This window comes from Dreissena polymorpha, chromosome 5, assembly GCF_020536995.1.
Source record: "Dreissena polymorpha isolate Duluth1 chromosome 5, UMN_Dpol_1.0, whole genome shotgun sequence".
Taxonomy (NCBI): Eukaryota; Metazoa; Mollusca; class Bivalvia; order Myida; family Dreissenidae; genus Dreissena; species Dreissena polymorpha.
In genome coordinates, this window is record NC_068359.1 from 81,552,804 (window position 1) to 81,571,340 (window position 18,537).

At 37.1% G+C, this 18,537-nt stretch overlaps 2 protein-coding genes across 2 annotated transcripts in view; both read right to left on the minus strand.

Moving 5' to 3' along the window:
- Positions 1–18,537, minus strand: part of LOC127832614 (F-box only protein 15-like) — a 41,217-nt gene that overhangs the window by 12,240 nt on the left and 10,440 nt on the right. Inside the window, exons 8-9 of the mRNA XM_052358140.1 lie at positions 11,747–11,882; positions 8,571–8,653 (exon numbers count right to left, since the gene is read on the minus strand). Of these exons, the coding sequence (XP_052214100.1) occupies positions 8,571–8,653; positions 11,747–11,882 (219 nt within the window). The remainder of the gene's footprint in view (positions 1–8,570; positions 8,654–11,746; positions 11,883–18,537) is intronic.
- LOC127832612 (uncharacterized) lies at positions 14,405–17,859 on the minus strand. Its single transcript, XM_052358131.1, has 3 exons — positions 17,237–17,859; positions 15,922–16,910; positions 14,405–15,422 (listed from the first exon to the last, which is right to left on the minus strand). Exons 1-3 carry the CDS (start codon positions 17,569–17,571, stop codon positions 15,070–15,072), a joined length of 1,677 nt encoding a protein of 558 aa, XP_052214091.1. The 5' UTR covers positions 17,572–17,859; the 3' UTR covers positions 14,405–15,069.

Here is an 18,537-nt window from a genome sequence, read left to right on the forward strand (position 1 = left end):
CGTACAGTTATCACATGGTACATGTAAATGTATATGGTTTGTTTTATTTTTATGTGATTCTGAACACAATGCATACCATGTATATTTCGGCAATATGAAAACTCTTGGTAAACCGGAACTCTCTGAAAACCGGACGATCAGGCCGGTCCCGAGACCGTCCGGTTTACAAAGAGTCTACTGTATTAGGAAATTAATATGCTAAAAAATGCGAACTAGTTCATGTTTGTTTTACTTTGATAGATTATTTAAATTTAAAATTTAAACTGATTTTACCAACCAGTCAAACTTGCTATCTTTGCTGGTGATGCAGGGTTTTCACTGACACCCAAAAAAGTTGTCGCCACTTTTTTGCGACGAGAAACCTTCGGTTAATCTGACCTTATCTTTAATGACAATCATTTAAAAAAAACTTACAACTAAATACTGGCACTGACTATGTTATTACTTTAATAACTATAATATCCTGTAATTACCCAAATTACAAGAAGTAACTTTAATAAGTCTTAATTCGCTTTATTTGTATATCAATAAGATAAACCGCTTTATTTGTATATCAATAAGATAAACATAACAGGTGACCAAAATAATCAAATAATGTTTATTTGAGACAAGCTAAACGTTTAATTGACTTCAACCCAAGAGTTGGCATGGACTAGAAAGGAGTCCTTGGACACCATGGAGTGGTCCGCTGCAACCACAATGGTCTTTTTTTTCTCCAGACATGTGATGAGCATGAACTTCTAATCACAAACACTATCTTGCCCCTTCACACCCGTTACCGACCGTCATGGATGCATCCTCGCTCAACCCACCAGTATCTTATTGACTCTGTTATCTTGAGAAAGAGTTACAGGCGGGATGAACATTGCCAAGTTAAAGACTGCCAGCTGCAAGCTTTCCTTTGTAAATGCTCTGGAAGCGCGTTGGATTGGGCATTACTCAGAAAGCTGATTTATGCTACAACCACAGACACCCTTGGGGCAAGAAACACAAGGACTGGTTTGATGAGAGGACATTAAACAGTTATTGGATGAGAAACACCACCTCCACAAAGCCTACCTCAGAAACCCAAAGTCCGTAGCCAGGAATGATGCCTTCAACAAAATAAGCATAAACTATGTCAGATACAAGATGCTTTGATCAGAAAAAAAGCCGTTGAAAGCTATGCCGATAGGAACAATTATAAGAAATGTTACGACGCGTTAAAAGATGTGTACAGACCCACTATGTTTTCTCTATCAAACTTGCAAAGACATGCGCATGGGATAAACACTAAATGCCCCTTTGTTTTTGAATGTAGGGCCTTTTCCGCCCTATGCCACGGGTCCGAAATTCGGCCCCATTCCCAATGCAAATCTGGTTGTTTTTTTCCCAATTGAAAAAAAAAATCCCAATTCCAAATTATTTTTTTTAACCTTTAAATATATAAGTTAACCTGATCCAGTGTACAAAATAGAACAAGGGCTGTTTGTAAAACATGCATTCCCCCATATAAGCTGTCAGTTGTAGATGCAGCCATTGTGTAAATACGTTTTTTGTCACTGTGACCTTGACCTTTGACCTAGTGACCTGAAAATCAATTGGGATCATCTGCCAGTCATGATAAATGTACCTATGAAGTTTCATGATCCTAGGCCTAAGTATTCTTGAGTTATAATACGGAAACAATTTTACTGTTTCGAGTCACTGTGACCTTGACCTTTGACCTAGTGACCTGAAATTCAATAGGGGTCATCTGCCAGTCATGATCAATGTACCTAAGAAGTTTCGTGATCCTAGGCCTAAGCATTCTTGAGTTATCATCCGGAAACCATTTTACTGTTTCGAGTCACTGTGACCTTGTGACATGAAAATCAAAAGGGTCCATCTGCCAGTCATGACCAATGTACCTATGAAGTTTCATGATCCTAGGCCTAATTATTCTTGAATTATCATCCGGAAACCATTTTACTGTTTTGAGTCACTGTGACCTTGACCGTTGAACTAGTGACCTGAAAATCAATAGGGGTCATCTGCCAGTCATGATCAATGTTCCTATCAAGTTTCATGATCCTAGGCGTAAGCATTCTTGAGTTATCATCCGAAAACCATTTTACTGTTTTGAGTCACTGTGACCTTGACCTTTGACCTAGTGACCTGAAAATCAATAGGGCTCATCTGCCAGTCATGATTAATGTACCTATGAAGTTTCATGATCGCAGGCATGAGCATTCTTGAGTTATCATCCGGAAACCATTTTACTGTTTCGAGTCACTGTGACCTTAACCTTTGACCTAATGACCTGAAAATCAATAGGGGTCATCTGTCAGTCATGATCAATGTACCTATGAAGTTTCATGATCCTAGGCCTAATTATTCTAAATTTATCATCCGAAAACCATTTTACTGTTTTGAGTCACTGTGACCTTGACCCTTGACCTTTGACCTAGTGACCTGAAAATCAACAGGGCTCATCTGCCAGTCATGATTAATGAACCTATGAAGTTTCATGATCCTAGGCCTAAGCGTTCTTGAGTTATCATCCGGAAACCATCTGGTGGACGGACAGACCGACTGACCGACCGACATGTGCAAAACAATATACCCCCTTTTCTTCGAAGGCGGCATTCCGGAAACTATCTGTTGGACGGACCAACCGACCGACATTTGCAAAACAATATACCCCCATAAAAATATTGCATAATTAAATTATCTGTTGCCTTGAATTTGTTTTAAAAACAGTAAAATATGTATAATTGATTATTTAAGACTTTCGTTCTTTTCTCCAAAACCGGTGTTTCGCACGATTTTTTTCACCTCAAAAAAGGCTAGGCATTTCCCCCAAAATCAGATAAAAAAAACCTGCACTTATCACATATGTTCATAATATTTTGTAAAATTTTAATAATATGTTATCAAAATAGTCGTTATTTAACAATTAACGGCTTCTTTGAAATATAAGAAACACTATTTACATGCGATTATTTTCCCCAATTATTTGCGATTAATTTTTTTCCCAAAATGGGGTTTTTCACGACGCAAAATTCCCAAAATTCCAGTGTGGCGTTTTCCCAAAATGGAGCGGAAAAGGCCTGGATATTTAACAGAAATTCGTGTATTTGGAACAGTATGGGTTAAAAGAAATGTTTTCTGGAAATGTAAAGTATTACAGACCAACAAACAGACACATTGACTAAGTGATTTTAGTTTCCCCACATACACACCTATTCAAAGTGGGTATATATGAATTGCCTTTTGAGGAAAACTATGTACAACAAGCAAATTCGTTGAATTGATATCCCCCGCAAATATGCTTCTGGACACAAAGGTGTTATATTTGACACTCAAAAAAGCATTTTTTTCAAGATTCCAAAGGCCATAACTCCGTTATTAACAGATGGTGTACAATACCATATGGCGTGCCTCATCCTCTTACTGATATATAATATATATATACTCCTACCAAGTTTCAATGAAATCCGCCAAAGCATTTCCAAGATATGGCTCCGGACACACAACAAAAGCATTTTTTCAATATACAAAAGGCAATTTCTCCGTTATTAAGAGATGGTTTACAATGCGATTTGGGGTGCATCATTCTCTTATCCATATATATACTCATACCAAGTTTCAATGAAATCCGCCAAAGCACTTCCAAGATATGGCTCCAGACGGACGGAAAGACGGACGAAAAGACGGACGGACGGACAACGCCAAAACAATATCCCTATGGCGGGGGATAATTATCTGAGTTAATACATTGCTATCAGGTGTTTTAATTTTCTTCTACTACAATTTTGCATTCTATTTAAATTAGGTAATTGCACAACATTTTAGAACTACCAATTATAAAAACCTGTTAAATTGATATTGATAAACAAAAAAAAATATCCATAAAACTTTAATTATTTGCCTGTGATTTTGGCATGAATTTTCAAGCTTTAAATATTCATGAAGTACACTATAATCAAATTCAATAGCATTGGTTATGTTTCAAGCCATCAGTTACCAGCATGTATGTTGAGTATTGGCTCCTTAGCAAGTATTAAACAATGTGTTATCTCTGTTTCATCTTATATACCAGTCACTACAAAGTTTATTAACAACAGTTATCAAACAGGTATATAAAAATGATCAATTATGAACAATGACAATTTGGGTGAATAAATCACTTGAATAGGCTTTTGAATTGTCCAAATTATAGTGATCTTATTTTTAAATATACATAATTAAAGGGGTAGAATGATGGTTAATACCTTATAATATTTTGAAAAATAATATCAAATTTAAACAAGACTGGATTAAATGGTTGCTGGACACATTAATTTTGTTTGTATAATGTCTCCATTTTATAAACGCTCATTAAAACATTTGGATACCTAAATAAGAAATTGTCGCTACAGGGACTTTTAGTATGCATGGGACAATTGGTATGGTGTACGAACTGGTCCAAAACTATTCTAAACTGTCCGGGACAGTTTAGAAACCGTCCGGGACGGTTTGTAAACTGTCCCGGACAGTTTGCTAAACTGTCCCGGACAGTTTACAAAACTGTCCCGGACAGTTTACAAACTGTCCGGGGCGGTTTAGGAAAGTTTTGGACCGTTCATGCGCATAAACCGTCCGGGACGGTTTAAACTGTCCGGGACAGTTTAGTAAACTGTCCGGGACGGTTTAAACTGTCCGATACGGTATTATTTATATCAACCGTTCGAACACTCCTTACAATAATGCTTTACTTTAGAAGTCGTAATGTAATATCGTTGTCATCTCGAGCGACGCTATTTTTCTCGGACAAAACATGATTTTAAAAATATTCAATCAATCATTGCTGCAAAAAACGCCAGAGTTGAAATTGAATATTTTATGTACTCGAAATAAATGTATTTGCCCACAAAGTATTTCTGACATTGGTAACGAATTTCTTCTTTTACAGTCGCTGCCCTGAAACTGTCGAGTAGGTGTAAACTCGGGATATGATGTGGTCATTCTGTTCACATTTCTAGCCAGAGCATCCAATCTTGTCAGTGAAGAGTTAATCACCTCAAGGGACCTATTTGTCTCTAAAATTCTTGTAATGGAATTGAACACATCCCGACAAGTCTCTAAAAACCGATCTCTGTCCATATTCGCGTACAAATGATAAATTATCGAACAATCACTCGAGCAAACGTTACTAAAAAGTAAATTCTCACTTTCGAAATGGCACACAAATGCGAAGTGTTACGAGTGTTCTGAACCTATGCCGTACTAAAATTTATGCCTGTAAAGCGTCCGGGACAGTTTAGGAAACCGTCCCGGACAGTTTCCTGGAAAAACCGTCCCGGACAGTTTCTTAAACTGTCCCGGACGGTTTGTAATCCACAAAATAAATCGCCCGGTACAGTTTACAGACGCACGAGCGGTTCAAAAGTAAGAAACTGTCCAGGACAGTTTAGTAAACTGTCCAGGACAGTTTACAAACCGTCCCGGACGGTTTATAAACCGTCCCGGACAGTTTAGAATAGTTTTGGACCAGTTCGTACACCATAAATTGGTAGTAGTTATACTATATTATGAAATGTACATAAATATCCACGATACACATGCACACTATTACTAAGAGGACTTTAGTGAAGTTAAAATTTCATGGAAGTAGATTGTGTGTAGGCATAAGTTTGACTCCCACTAAAGGCATCTTTGTAAAACAAAAAATAAAACATCTTTTTTAGATAAATTCCGTTTTGAAAACAAAGAATATGCATTGTCATGGGGAAATACTTTTCATTTGCCCCTTTAAACATTTGGATTTTCTGATAAGATCATTCACTCAATTAACAAACTTTGATTCAAAGAGGTGAGGTTTTTTGGAGCCTAAAATCTTTTTGTGCCCACTGATGTCTAAAGATTCTGTTCAAACCTTTTGAATCTTTTTATTTTATCATAGAACAATATAACATTTATAAAGGCGTATGTGTCACTGCTTAAATTGTTTTCAACAGAAAGGGTCAACTAGGCTAAAGATAAATCACAGACCAGAATGATAATAGACCAGTATTGGTAGTGCTTTTGTTATTTAATTATGGCTTGTTAATTCAGACAGTTTAACGAGATATGATCCATTGTTTAAATATGCTTTGTAACTGAGTGATCCCAGAGCCCAAATTTCAGCAATCATGGCAGAGGCCCATTTGTTATTATGTTGCAAAAAAAAACGCTCCAGGGGATTTTTTTTTAAAGTTTTAACATAAGGCATTTTTTTAAATACAAAGATTTTGAGATATTCTTTATAAATCGTAAGGGCTGGAAGGAGGACGTTCTTTTTAGAATATTTATCCAATACTTAAGCTGCAGTGTCGTTTTCGTTTAAAATCGGGTCCGGTATTCGGCCCCAAATCGGGTCCGGTATTCGGCCCCATTCCAAATGGAAAAAAAGTGACGTAGCAAGCTCCAAGTGTCATTCTAAGAACCAGTCAAATATATTGCACAGTGCTTCGTGACGCATTTTTTGTGGTTTAATTGCATTTAACTGGCTTCAATCATTCTGGTCATCGTAAATCCAAAGCGGGGAACCACACGACCGTTGCTTGTTTCTTGTCAAGATTGTATGCAACAAGAGATGTGTTCGTCAGAAACACAATGCCCCCTACTGCGCCGCTTTGAAATAAAATTTATATTTATTATTTGGCAGGTATAGAAATCATCTCCCATTAAAGCTTATTACTTCCCTTGGACTTTGTTTTTTTGACCTTTAACATTGATGACCTTGACCTTTCACCACTCAAAATGTGCAGCTTCATGAGATACACATGCATGCCAAACATCAAGTTGCTATCTTCAATATTGCAAAAGTTATGGCCTATGTTAAAGTTTTCGGACTGACGACTGACAGACAGACAGTTCAACTGCTATATGTCACCCTACCGCGTTGGGAGGCGGGTCTGTAGACAGTCAAAAATGACCAAGTCAGACATCGCTGACTACCAAGGCCTGTGGTTTATCAAAGAGATCATAGCCACAGTTCATCATGTATCTATGTATAAGTCCACAGGTAAGTAATGAAACCAACCATTCACAAATTAGTACAGGAAAGAAATGATATTATATCATTTAAAAAAAACTTTGACAAATCAATAATTTAAGTTATAAATAAACAAAATACAAAATCTTAAATTCTTAGTAAGGAAATATATAATCTGAGATTTATAATTATATAAATTACTTCCCTTGAAAATAATTGTCTCTAACAAATCTCGATTTTTAGTAGCAAATAATTATAAGCCACTACCGTGACTGTAGATTCACAGGTAACCTTGAAGTACCTTAGATACTTGTATGCACAAAAGTGTCATTGTGTGCTTGGCTTGACCATAAAATGTCATTTTGATTATGCTTCAGTTGTATGGTTTCTTATTATTATATAAATAATAATTATCTCCCTTTAAAGCTTATTAATTCCCTTGGATTTGTACTTTCCACCTTAGACCTTTACCTTTTACCACAATGTGTTTGTCAGAAACACAATGCCCCCTACTGCGCCGCTTTGATTTATTTAAAAAAAAAATAATTTGGCAGGTCAGATAATTATCTCCATCAAAGCTTATTACTTCCCCTGGATTTGTATTTTTTACCCTAGACCTTGAAGAATTATCTTTACCTTGAAATTTTACCACTCAAAATATGCAGCTCCGTGAGATGCACACGCATGCCAAATATCAAGTTGCTATTTTCAATACTGCAAAAGTTATGGCAAATGTTTTTTTCGGACGGACGGACAGACTGACATACTGACTGACGGACAGTTCAACTGCTATATGCCACCCTACCGGGGGCATAACAATAAGCAGTAGAAGCGGCTGTTTCAACAATTAAATAACTTGTAATGTTAAAAAAAAAACTCAAAAACTTTCAGCAATTTTAATTGAAAGTTTTACCCCATTTTTTATAGAACAGTTTTGTTAAGTTGTTATTTTATTGTATTAAATATTGTTCAAAATTGTGAACGTTATTATAATAAAAATAAACTCTATACAGTGTAGAAGGTATTTTCTATTGTTTGGTTAGAGAAGAATAAGGTCCGGGAAAACCTTGTAAGGTTCGGTGAATTTTAAAAAGTTTTCGGACCTCATGTCCCGTAAGATTATTTTGTCTTTTGCATGAGTTGCAAGTTTATACGATCATTGTTATACTATCGATTTTCATCTGGTAATAGGATACAGTTCTGTTTTTTACGTTCTCATGAGTGTCAAACAGGGGACCGTTCCAATAAACATTGTAGCACACATTTACAATACCATACATTTTTCGAAGATGCATAATTGCTTAAGTCCATATCATATGATTATAAATTTGCAGTACTTAATTAATTATATTGGTATCTTTAGCGCCGCATATAATAACGAGCATGGCGAGCTAGTTCGTCTACTTATGAAGAGTACAAAATTCTCTCATAAGTTAAAATTGTCGTACGATCATTTATGAAACGGCCCCCAGAAGTCTGACAGCAGTATAATTGTATTTTAATACTGGGTGCTGGCAAATGTCGCAGCTGGAGAAGCAAAGTTCATATTACCAAGCAGATGGTAGGCCTTAAGCTGAATGCAGCACCGTACCTGACTGAGGACCCCTGAAGACATCGTTGTAGCAGCTGATTAAAGTGCAGGCCAAGGCAGACAAACGCTAGACCACCATCTTCCTAAATGAATAACATTTAGTTACAAACGTAAAGTAAGCATTATTCCAAACTTGAATTTACTGTATTCCGACCTATTAGAACAGGTTAGGTACTATTTACCAGAACTTTATTCCAGTATCGTTACACACTGATAATGACATGCCACTTTTATGATCACGACACAAATGTATCATGTGCTATATGAACCATGTCATGACAAAATGAGTCTAGTATACCAGTAAAGCAATTATTCAGTCTGGTCAGGAGTTAGGCTGGTCTGCTATCAAGTCAAGCAAGGCTTCATGGTCTCATAAGTGGACAGGAAAGCTCCTGCCCAGACTGCACAGACTGGTCCGCTATCAAGTCAATCAAGGTTTCATGGTCTCATAAGTGGACAGGAAAGCTCCTGCCCAGACTGCACAGGCTGGTCTGCTATCAAGTCAATCAAGGTTTCATGGTCTCATAAGTGGACAGGGAAGCTCCTGCCCAGACTGCACAGGATGGTCCGCTATCAAGTCAATCAAGGTTTCATGGTCTCATAAGTGGACAGGAAAGCTCCTGCCCAGACTGCACAGGCTGGTCTGCTATCAAGTCAATCAAGGCTTCATGGTCTCATAAGTGGACAGGGAAGCTCCTGCCCAGACTGCACAGGCTGGTCCGCTATCAAGTCAAGCAAGGCTTCATGGTCTCATAAGTGGACAGGAAAGCTCCTGCCCAGACTGCACAGGCTGATCTGCTATCAAGTCAATCAAGGCTTTATGGTCTCATAAGATGGCAGGAAAGCTCCTTCCCAGATTGCACAGGCTGGTCTGCCATCAAGTCAATCAAGGCTTCATGGTCTCATAAGTGGACAGGAAAGCTCCTGCCCAGACTGCACAGGCTGGTCCGCTATCAAGTCAATCAAGGCTTCATGGTCTCATAAGTGGACAGGAAAGCTCCTGCCCAGACTGCGCAGGCTGGTCCGCTATCAAGTCACATAAGTGGACAGGAAAGCTCTTGCCCAGACTGCACAGGCTGGTCCGCTATCAAGTCAAGCAAGGCTTCATGGTCTCATAAGTGGACAGGTAAGCTCCTGCCCAGACTGCACAGGATGGTCCGCTATCAAGTCAAGAAAGGCTTCATGGTCTCATAAGTGGACAGGAAAGCTCCTGCCAAGACTGCACAGGCTGGTCCGCTATCAAGTCAATCAAGGCTTCATGGTCTCATAAGTGGACAGGGAAGCTCCTACCCAGACTACACAGGCTGGTCCGCTATCAAGTCAATCAAGGCTTCATGGTCTCATAAGTGGACAGGGAAGCTCCTGCGCAGACTGCACAGGCTGGTCTGCTATCAAGTCAATCAAGGCTTCATGGTCTCATAAGTAGACAGAGAAGCTCCTGGCACAGACTGCACAGGCTAGTCCGCTATCAAGTCAAGCAAGGCTTCATGTTCTCATAAGTGGACAGGAAAGCTCCTGCCCAGACTGCACAGACTGGTCCGCTATCAAGTCAAGCAAGGCTTCATGGTCTCATAAGTGGACAGGGAAGCTCCTGCGCAGACTGCGCATTCTGGGCTAGAGAAGAACTGGCCATGTATGGCATGTATGGAATAAGACCCATTATACCATGACGAGGCCTGGCCATGTATGGCATGTATGGTATAAGAGCCATTATACCATGACGAGGCCTGGCCATGTATGGCATGTATGGTATAAGACCCATTATACCATGACGAGGCCTGGCCATGTATGGCATGTATGGTATAAGACCCATTATACCATGACGAGGCCTGGCCATGTATGGCATGTATGGTATAAGACCCATTATACCATGACGAGGCCTGGCCATGTATGGCATGTATGGTATAAGACCCATTATACCATGACGAGGCCTGGCCATGTATGCATGTATGGTATAAGACCCATTATACCATGAAGAGGCCTAGCCATGTATGGCATGTATGGTATAAGACCCATTATACCATGACGAGGCCTGGCCATGTATGGCATGTATGGTATAAGACCCATTATACCATGACGAGGCCTGGCCATGTATGGCATGTATGGTATAAGACCCATTATACCATGACGAGGCCTGGCCATGTATGGCATGTATGGTATAAGACCCATTATACCATGACGCGGCTCATATGTAAAATCCTAATTCTTCTTCTTCCCATTAATTGCAGGGCTCCTCTGAAGCATCGATGCATTTTGACTATTGCATGAGTCTTGGGCCTGGATAGAACCAGTACTTGGTGTCTTTGGGGCAGATCTAAAGAACGCTCCAAAATTGGGGATCGAACCCATGACCTCCCGATGGCTAGGCGAACACCATATACACTACAGTACATGTCATTAAACTTTTTAAGCATAATCTTTTCATTTGGCAGTTTATATGTGCATGTGTATGTGAGATTTCAAAAGATATTAAACCCTTTCCCACTTAAAAGCAAATTGAAAATGGCTACTTGCAAACAGCATAAAAGCAGAACAGCCTGCGAGTAACTCGCAGTCTGTTCAGGTTTAATGCTGTTAGCTGCTCATCAGTATCTAAGGGTTGGAAATGAAGCCTTTAAAACTTGAATCTGGTCTTATGCTGTTAGCTGCTCATCAGTATCTCAGGGTTAGAAATAAATCCTTTAAAACTTGAATCTTGTTAGAAAGGTCTTTAATTAAGTTTAACTTTCTAAGGGACTACATGTGCGTCAAAATACATATCTAAGTGGTAAAGGGTTAAGAGCATTTGTGTGTTGTCCTTTCCAAAGAGACAATATGAAGAATAAAACAGTTAAGGGGCCACTATTCACACAACAATTCTTAGACTTAAGTCTTAAAATAAAGAATATCCTTCAGACTGGTCTGTTCTCAAAGTAAAAAACCGTTCAATATGACACGAAATTAAAAACATTTTACTACACAATTTTTCATTTACAACAATTTATTTATGACGTCAGCAGTTTTAGCCAGTATATACTCAATATTCGCTGAACTGATTCTCTTGCTTGTTAGTCTATTTGTTATGCTTAATTCTAAGAATGAATTATGAATGCCTGCCCCGGTTACAGCACATTTCTATCTCTGTCTCTACAATTTCCTTAATTCTAGTAAAATTGTTATGCACATTGTAACACAACCTTCCATGTGGCAATAGCCAAGCCTTCTGGTAGGTTGTATATGTTGACCATGCCATCTGAGCCAGCGGGTTTGTTGGATTGTAGCCACTTGGTCCACGCCAGGTCAACATGCACTAATAGTGACCTCGAGGTGGGTCTACAAAAGCACACAAAATACAATACAATCATGCAATTGGCCTACAGGTGGGTCTGTATAAGGGTTGGCCTATAGAAAACTATAAACTACAGTCAAACTTCTTTTACTCAAGATGGATGCGGATTGATAAAAAATACGTTAAAAAGTTTAACAGTTATTGCAGTTACCATATTGAGAAGTATTAAACCTTCTACATAATACTTACGCTGTTCAAGTATATTAGAAACATGTCTATAAAATAGACATAGTGCAATAAATCTACTAAGAATTATTATTTATTTTAATAACCAATATTTATAAATTGTATGCTAATAAATTATTCTAAATGATGTGTTTTCAGAACAAAACCACTTAATTTATTCGCAGATATGACAAAAATCAAATGCTATGCCCCTGTCAGACAGTCCTTACAGAGAGGTGTGAATAACCTGCTGGAGTTATCGAGTGTGAATTTAAATGTGAGATATGGATATGGAACCAGCACATGTGTTCAAGTTACCACGTTATCGATGTTGGAGTTAATTGTGATAATTTCTTTTTGAAGTAATAAGGATTTTACCCTCTTCATAGATTTGTTTGAGCTATCCTATGTTTTTGGGTTCTTGATGCTTGATTTAAAGCACGATACTGTACTTTAAACATTTAACAGTTAACCTTTTTCCCAAATAAGGAGCAAAGTGATAATGGCTTTTGCAACCAGCATCAAAACCAGAACAGCCTGCGAGTAACTCGCAGTCTTTTCGGGTTTTATGCTGTTTGGTGCTCATAAGTATCTAAGGGTTGGAAATGGAGCCTTTAAAACTTGAATTTAGTAATAAAGGTCTATAATTAAACTTGACTAAGGGACTACAAATACGTAAAAATACGTATCTAAGTGGGAAAGGGTTAAACATATGATATCCAAGAGTGCTGATACGATAATAATACCGATTTATTAAAACAAGACTGAATATAGTGGAAATGTCTCAAATTTGTATATATGCCTTACGTCTCGTTCTCTGCGGGAAATTCCTGTTTTGGGGTTTGTCCCAGCATGCCGTTAAGAGACAATTTGTCCCGACATTCATAAAATAAGAGGGCCAAGATGGCCTTAGTTGGCTCACCTGAGAGGAGTCCGTTCATTCAATCTTTGTCAAAAATATGACCTAGTGATCAAGTGTTTGAGCCAGATGAGTCACATACCATTATTACTTTGATTTGTGACCTCTAGAGTGTTTACAAGGATTTTGTAGAATATAATGAACATTTTGACAATCTAAGGGCAATAATTCTGGCATTTAAAATGGGATTTTGCACATTATCAAACTTGACTGAGTTCTTGTGCCCATATAGCTTCTCAGCAACTTTGATAAAGAATGCTTGAGAAATGTGAATGATATAGAGTGTTTACAAACCAAATGTGGACGGACGGACAGACGACCGACACATTTAACCTCACCTGAGCAATCAAGTAAGCTAAAAAGTGTGTTTTTTTACACCGATCTGAGCCATTTTCCAACTTGTCCGAGATATCAATAAAACCAATGTCTTGACTAAGTTTCACGATGATTAGGCAAAACATGTGACTTCTAGTGTGTTCACATGGTTTCTCAGTCATATAAGGAAAACTGCCCTCACCCCAATGGCGGCCATGTTTTTTGACTGATCATCTGAGATATAAATAAAACAAATGTATTCACCAAGTTTCATGATGATTTGGCAAAAAATGTGACTTCTTGAGTGTTCACAGGCTTTTTTTACTATATAAATATAAAGAAAATGCGCCCCCCTGGCAGCCATGTTTTTCAAAGGACCGACACCATTTTTGAACTCAACTCTCTTGTCTAGGAAACAAATGTACTGACCCAATTTCATGAAAATTGGGCCAAAAATGTGACTTCTAGTCTGATCACATGTTTTCACTATATACATATAGAGAAAACTGCCCCGCCCACTGGCGGCCATGTTTTTCACCGATCTAGACCATTTTCGAACTCGTCCGAGATATCAATAAAACCAATGTTTGGGCCAAGTTTCATGATGATTGGGCAAAAAATTGGACTTCTTGACTGTTCACAAGCTGTTTGACTATATAAATATAAGGAAAACTGGCCCATCGTCCTGGCAGCCATGTTTTTCAACGGACCGGAACCATTTTCGAACTTAACTCAGGTATCTAGGAAGCAAATGTTCTTACCAAATTTCATGAAGATTGGATCAAAAATGTGACGTCTAGAGTGTTCACATTATTTCACTATATACATATAGAGAAAATTGCCCCGCACCCTGGTGGCCATGTTTTTTTCACCGATCTGGACCATTTTCGAACTCGTCCAAGATATCAATAAAACCAATGTTTTTCTTTTTTGTGACCTAGTTTTTGACCCTATCCTAAAAGTGCTCAGGTGAACTAAAAAAGTTGTCTCATAGACATACTGTAGTAAACACAAATATTGGAATATTCAATTTTAGTGAAATTGCGTTTATTCTATTACCAATTTTGATATTCCATGCAATTCTTAGTAAAAAAAATTGAACGTGAATTAAACAAGCAACAGTTTATTTATTCAGCGAAACATAGTGAAAGGTACAGAAAATAACACATAAGACATAAACAAATACATGTACAATTGCCATCAACAAAAATAAAATATAAAAACAATGATTGAAAAAATATGTACAAATCATAATTGTTACTCTTTGTCACTATCTACTTTTTACAAAACAACACATAGTTACACTTAAAGAATAAAATGAAAATGTAAATCCTCTCCTAAACTTCACTATTCACATTTTTTTTACTTTGCACAATAACTACACAACAAATATAATAGAGCATAACAAACCATCGCATGTAAATCATGTATGCAAGTCAAACATTTTCAAAGATTAATATAAAAACAATACTCTGATTATATGCAATTGAAATAAAAAATAAAAGTACATGTATGAGCAATAAGGTTTGATTCCTTGCAACAGATGATGATATCATGTTTTTAAATTGTGAGGCAACACGTAAAATCCTGTGGAGTAATGCAATTGCATAAAGCACTAAATATGAAATCCATGCTGCCAAGAATTGTATAATGAATGTACTTGTGCAAAAAATCTTTGATTTAACATTACTTAGCAACACAATTTATCATTTATATGAATGATGATAAAGTACACATTCCAAAATGTTTGTAATGAAACTTGTGAAACAAAACTATTGTACTTTAAACACCAGGATTATGTTGTTATTCCATTGTCCCACAATGATTGAGGCTGTGCTCCTGTTGTAGCAGACTGACCTTGGGTTACTAAGTCCATCCCTCTTGGTGGCAAGAGTTGACAGCTTCTTCTTGCCTTCCCCATCAAGCTGTAGGATAGAGTGAGAATCCCTTCCACAGACCAGCACCTGTCCCTGAGCTGTTACATGTATACCAAGTGGACATTTTAGGTCTGGGTCTGTGAAGGTGCAGAGTATGCTACCATCTCTAGCCAGGGTGAGGACCTTGTGATGGAAACAGTTGGTGACAAATATCTTGTCACCTGTTGGACTCACTGCACACAACACTACTGCAAAGGAGAATAGTATCAATGTAGTTAATTTTTACATAACAATTACGTTCATAAGACACATTATTCACTTTTTTTCAAATTTATAAAGTATGGTTGTGTTACTATTCAGCTACAATTAAACATGTATGCATGAATAATTATTTTATGCTAAAACCCCATTATGTACAAATGTATAGCATTTTCACAATAATACATGTGGTTACTAAGATACCAAGCGTACTGAAATAATTATGATCAAGACATTATTTTAAATTGTATTTTATTTAGCCTCAACATTTATGCAATAAAGAAACAAGTCCTAATGATACTTAGCAAAGAAAAGATTATTGTGTGGTGGTTTTCAATGTAATGCAACAATCAAGTAATTAAGTTCATGATTTGCAAACATAGTTATATCAGGAATACTTAATTGAATAAAATGAAATATGTTAACTATAAAGTTGCAAAATTGTTAATAACTTTAAATAATATCTGGATATATTAACCATTGTATTACCGGTATAGTCTCCAGACGTATCCTCATAAAGCGTATTCAACAGGTCTCCATTAATAGAATACTTGTAAAGTGCAGTGCGTGCGGTGAGATACAGGTCCTTCTGATCATGAGCAATACCACAGCATAAATGTTTGAATTGTATCTTCCTGCCCTTAACCAGGTGCCCATCATTCACTGAGACAAACTGGACCTCATGTGTCTTGTCCTTATTCACAGTAACAGCTACTTTACTTGGTGTGATTTGACAAATGTCAGTTAGACAAGCATTTAAATCACAGTGTCCCACCACCTGGTATTGCTGATCTAGTAGCTGTACACAACAATTAAGAGCATCTGCTACAAGGATCTGATCATTAGAGAGAACACAAATGGCATTGATAGCACAGACACTTGAATCACTTGGTATTCTCACATTATACTCTGACTTTCCTTGCACAGTGAATACCTGATCTGCGTATCTGAGCACAATCCTCCCCAGGCCTGACAGTTTAGAGATGAACTGTTCAATATCAATGTCAGCCTGGAATGTCAGTAACCTTCCTGCCTGAACTGCATTCTCCGACAGATAAGTTTCAGACTGCCTAATTTTTTCCTGACATTTCCAACTTGCAATAAATGAAAGTTCTGCTTTGCTCTTATCAACAATATCGTGAATTGCGTCACTGAGGTGTTTCAGTTCGTTTTTAAGCTTGCTGCAATTGTCCAAGTCAGTCTTGAGAGAAGCTTTCAAAGTGGTAATCTCAGCATCTAGTTCTTTAATGGTGGTCCTTTCAATCTCATCTAACATTGTATTTATTTTCTTGCGTGCTTGACGTATTTCATCTAATTGTTTGTTGTATGAGACCTGCAAAGACTGCATGTTGGTGTTCCAATCGTTCTCCAGTTTCTTTAGAGTCTCCAGAATAGTTTGAATCTTTTTTGATACTTTCTGTAAGTCTGGTGGAGGTCCTTGCACTGACTCAGATATCAGGGTTACTTTAGCACATTGTCTGGAAGAAAAACAATACTTTATTTGTTGTAAATTGTTTATACAGCCATAATGCGAAGATATGTCTGAGCTTTGGTTTATGACATGCCTTCTGTTTTTAACATGATTTTTTCAGGTAATAGTCTGACATGTGGAATGTATTCATTTTTATACTGATACCAATAGACACATAATTAATAATTGTTACTAATATTTTTTATTCAAATAAATCAAATTTCACATAATTGTTTTTCTTTATAAATTTGTCAATAATTGATCAGAAAAAAAAGAAAAGTCTATAATTGATGGCAACTAACATATTTGATATCAAATACAAGACTAAATTACCTGTGATTGAGGAAAGCACAATTAGTGCAGCACAGCCGACTGTGGTCATTACAAAACATTTTTAGATCTTCGTCCCCATGAAGGTCACATTTCCGAAGGAAATCCTCCACTTCCTTTAACACTGGCCACTTAGTTGTGTCTCCCCTTCCATATGTCACATGTTTCCCAAACAACTGACCATGGGGGTTTATACATTTTGAACAATAAAATTTTTGACAGTTATTACAGTAAAAGTCAGCCCACTGGTCAATTTTGTGCTCTAGACATGACGAACAACAAAAGTCTGTAAATGAATCAGAGCCTTTATCCATAGTTGACTGAGAAAAGGTCGCCATCTTGAATACTGAGTTTAAAGAAAACAATCCTGTAATAGCTCAATTTAATGTTAACTTTAATATTTTCCAGTACCACAGAAATACTGTCCAAACAAACAAAACATTAAATACTTATGTCAGTTTTCAAGCAACTAAAAATTTGTTGAACAAGATATAAAACTTAAGATTATTTCCACAGTTTGGGTTATTTTGATCAAACCCGTAAACAGAAGTCACTCAGCAATCTGTCCCAGATAAGGTTTCACTAAATCAATATTCATAAAGCAAGTTTGTACGTCGGTTTAAAAGGTGTACACACACTATGAAATACCCCATGTCTTAACTTATCAATCCTCTACTTAGGTTTACATAAAGCACACTATTTTGTGAAAAGTTTAAGAAAGATACCACTCATAAAGGAAACCTGAAACGTTGCATTTATAAATGAGAGATTTATGCTCCTTAAAATATATCTACAATCATTAGGCAGATGTAGTGGCCTTATTACAGCAATGTACATATTTCTGTTTGAAATGTCATACAAGTAAAGAACACAATGTTTGTTACAATTGTTAGACTATACACATAACATTGTGTGAACTTTATGGATTAACATCATCCATGTGAAATTCTCACAAAAAATTATCGCGAAATATATGTTTCTTTCCTGTTTATTTAAATTAACCGTTCTTTAAAATGAAGTGTGTTTTGTGTGTACATTTGTACTTCTACGCATGTTGTTATTTTAAATGTACGTTAATGAAGATGAGCATGTTTAAGTCAAAATAAACTATTCTGTCCTGTTCTGTTATGTTAAATATAAATATAAAACAATCTTGCACTCATCTGAGTTCAATGTCAAAGTGACATTGTTTTTTTTACTGATCTGAGCCATTTTCCAACATGTCCAAGATATCAATAAAAGCAATGTCTTGACTAAGTTTCACAATGATTAGGAGTGTTGTGACATCTTGAGTGTTCACACGG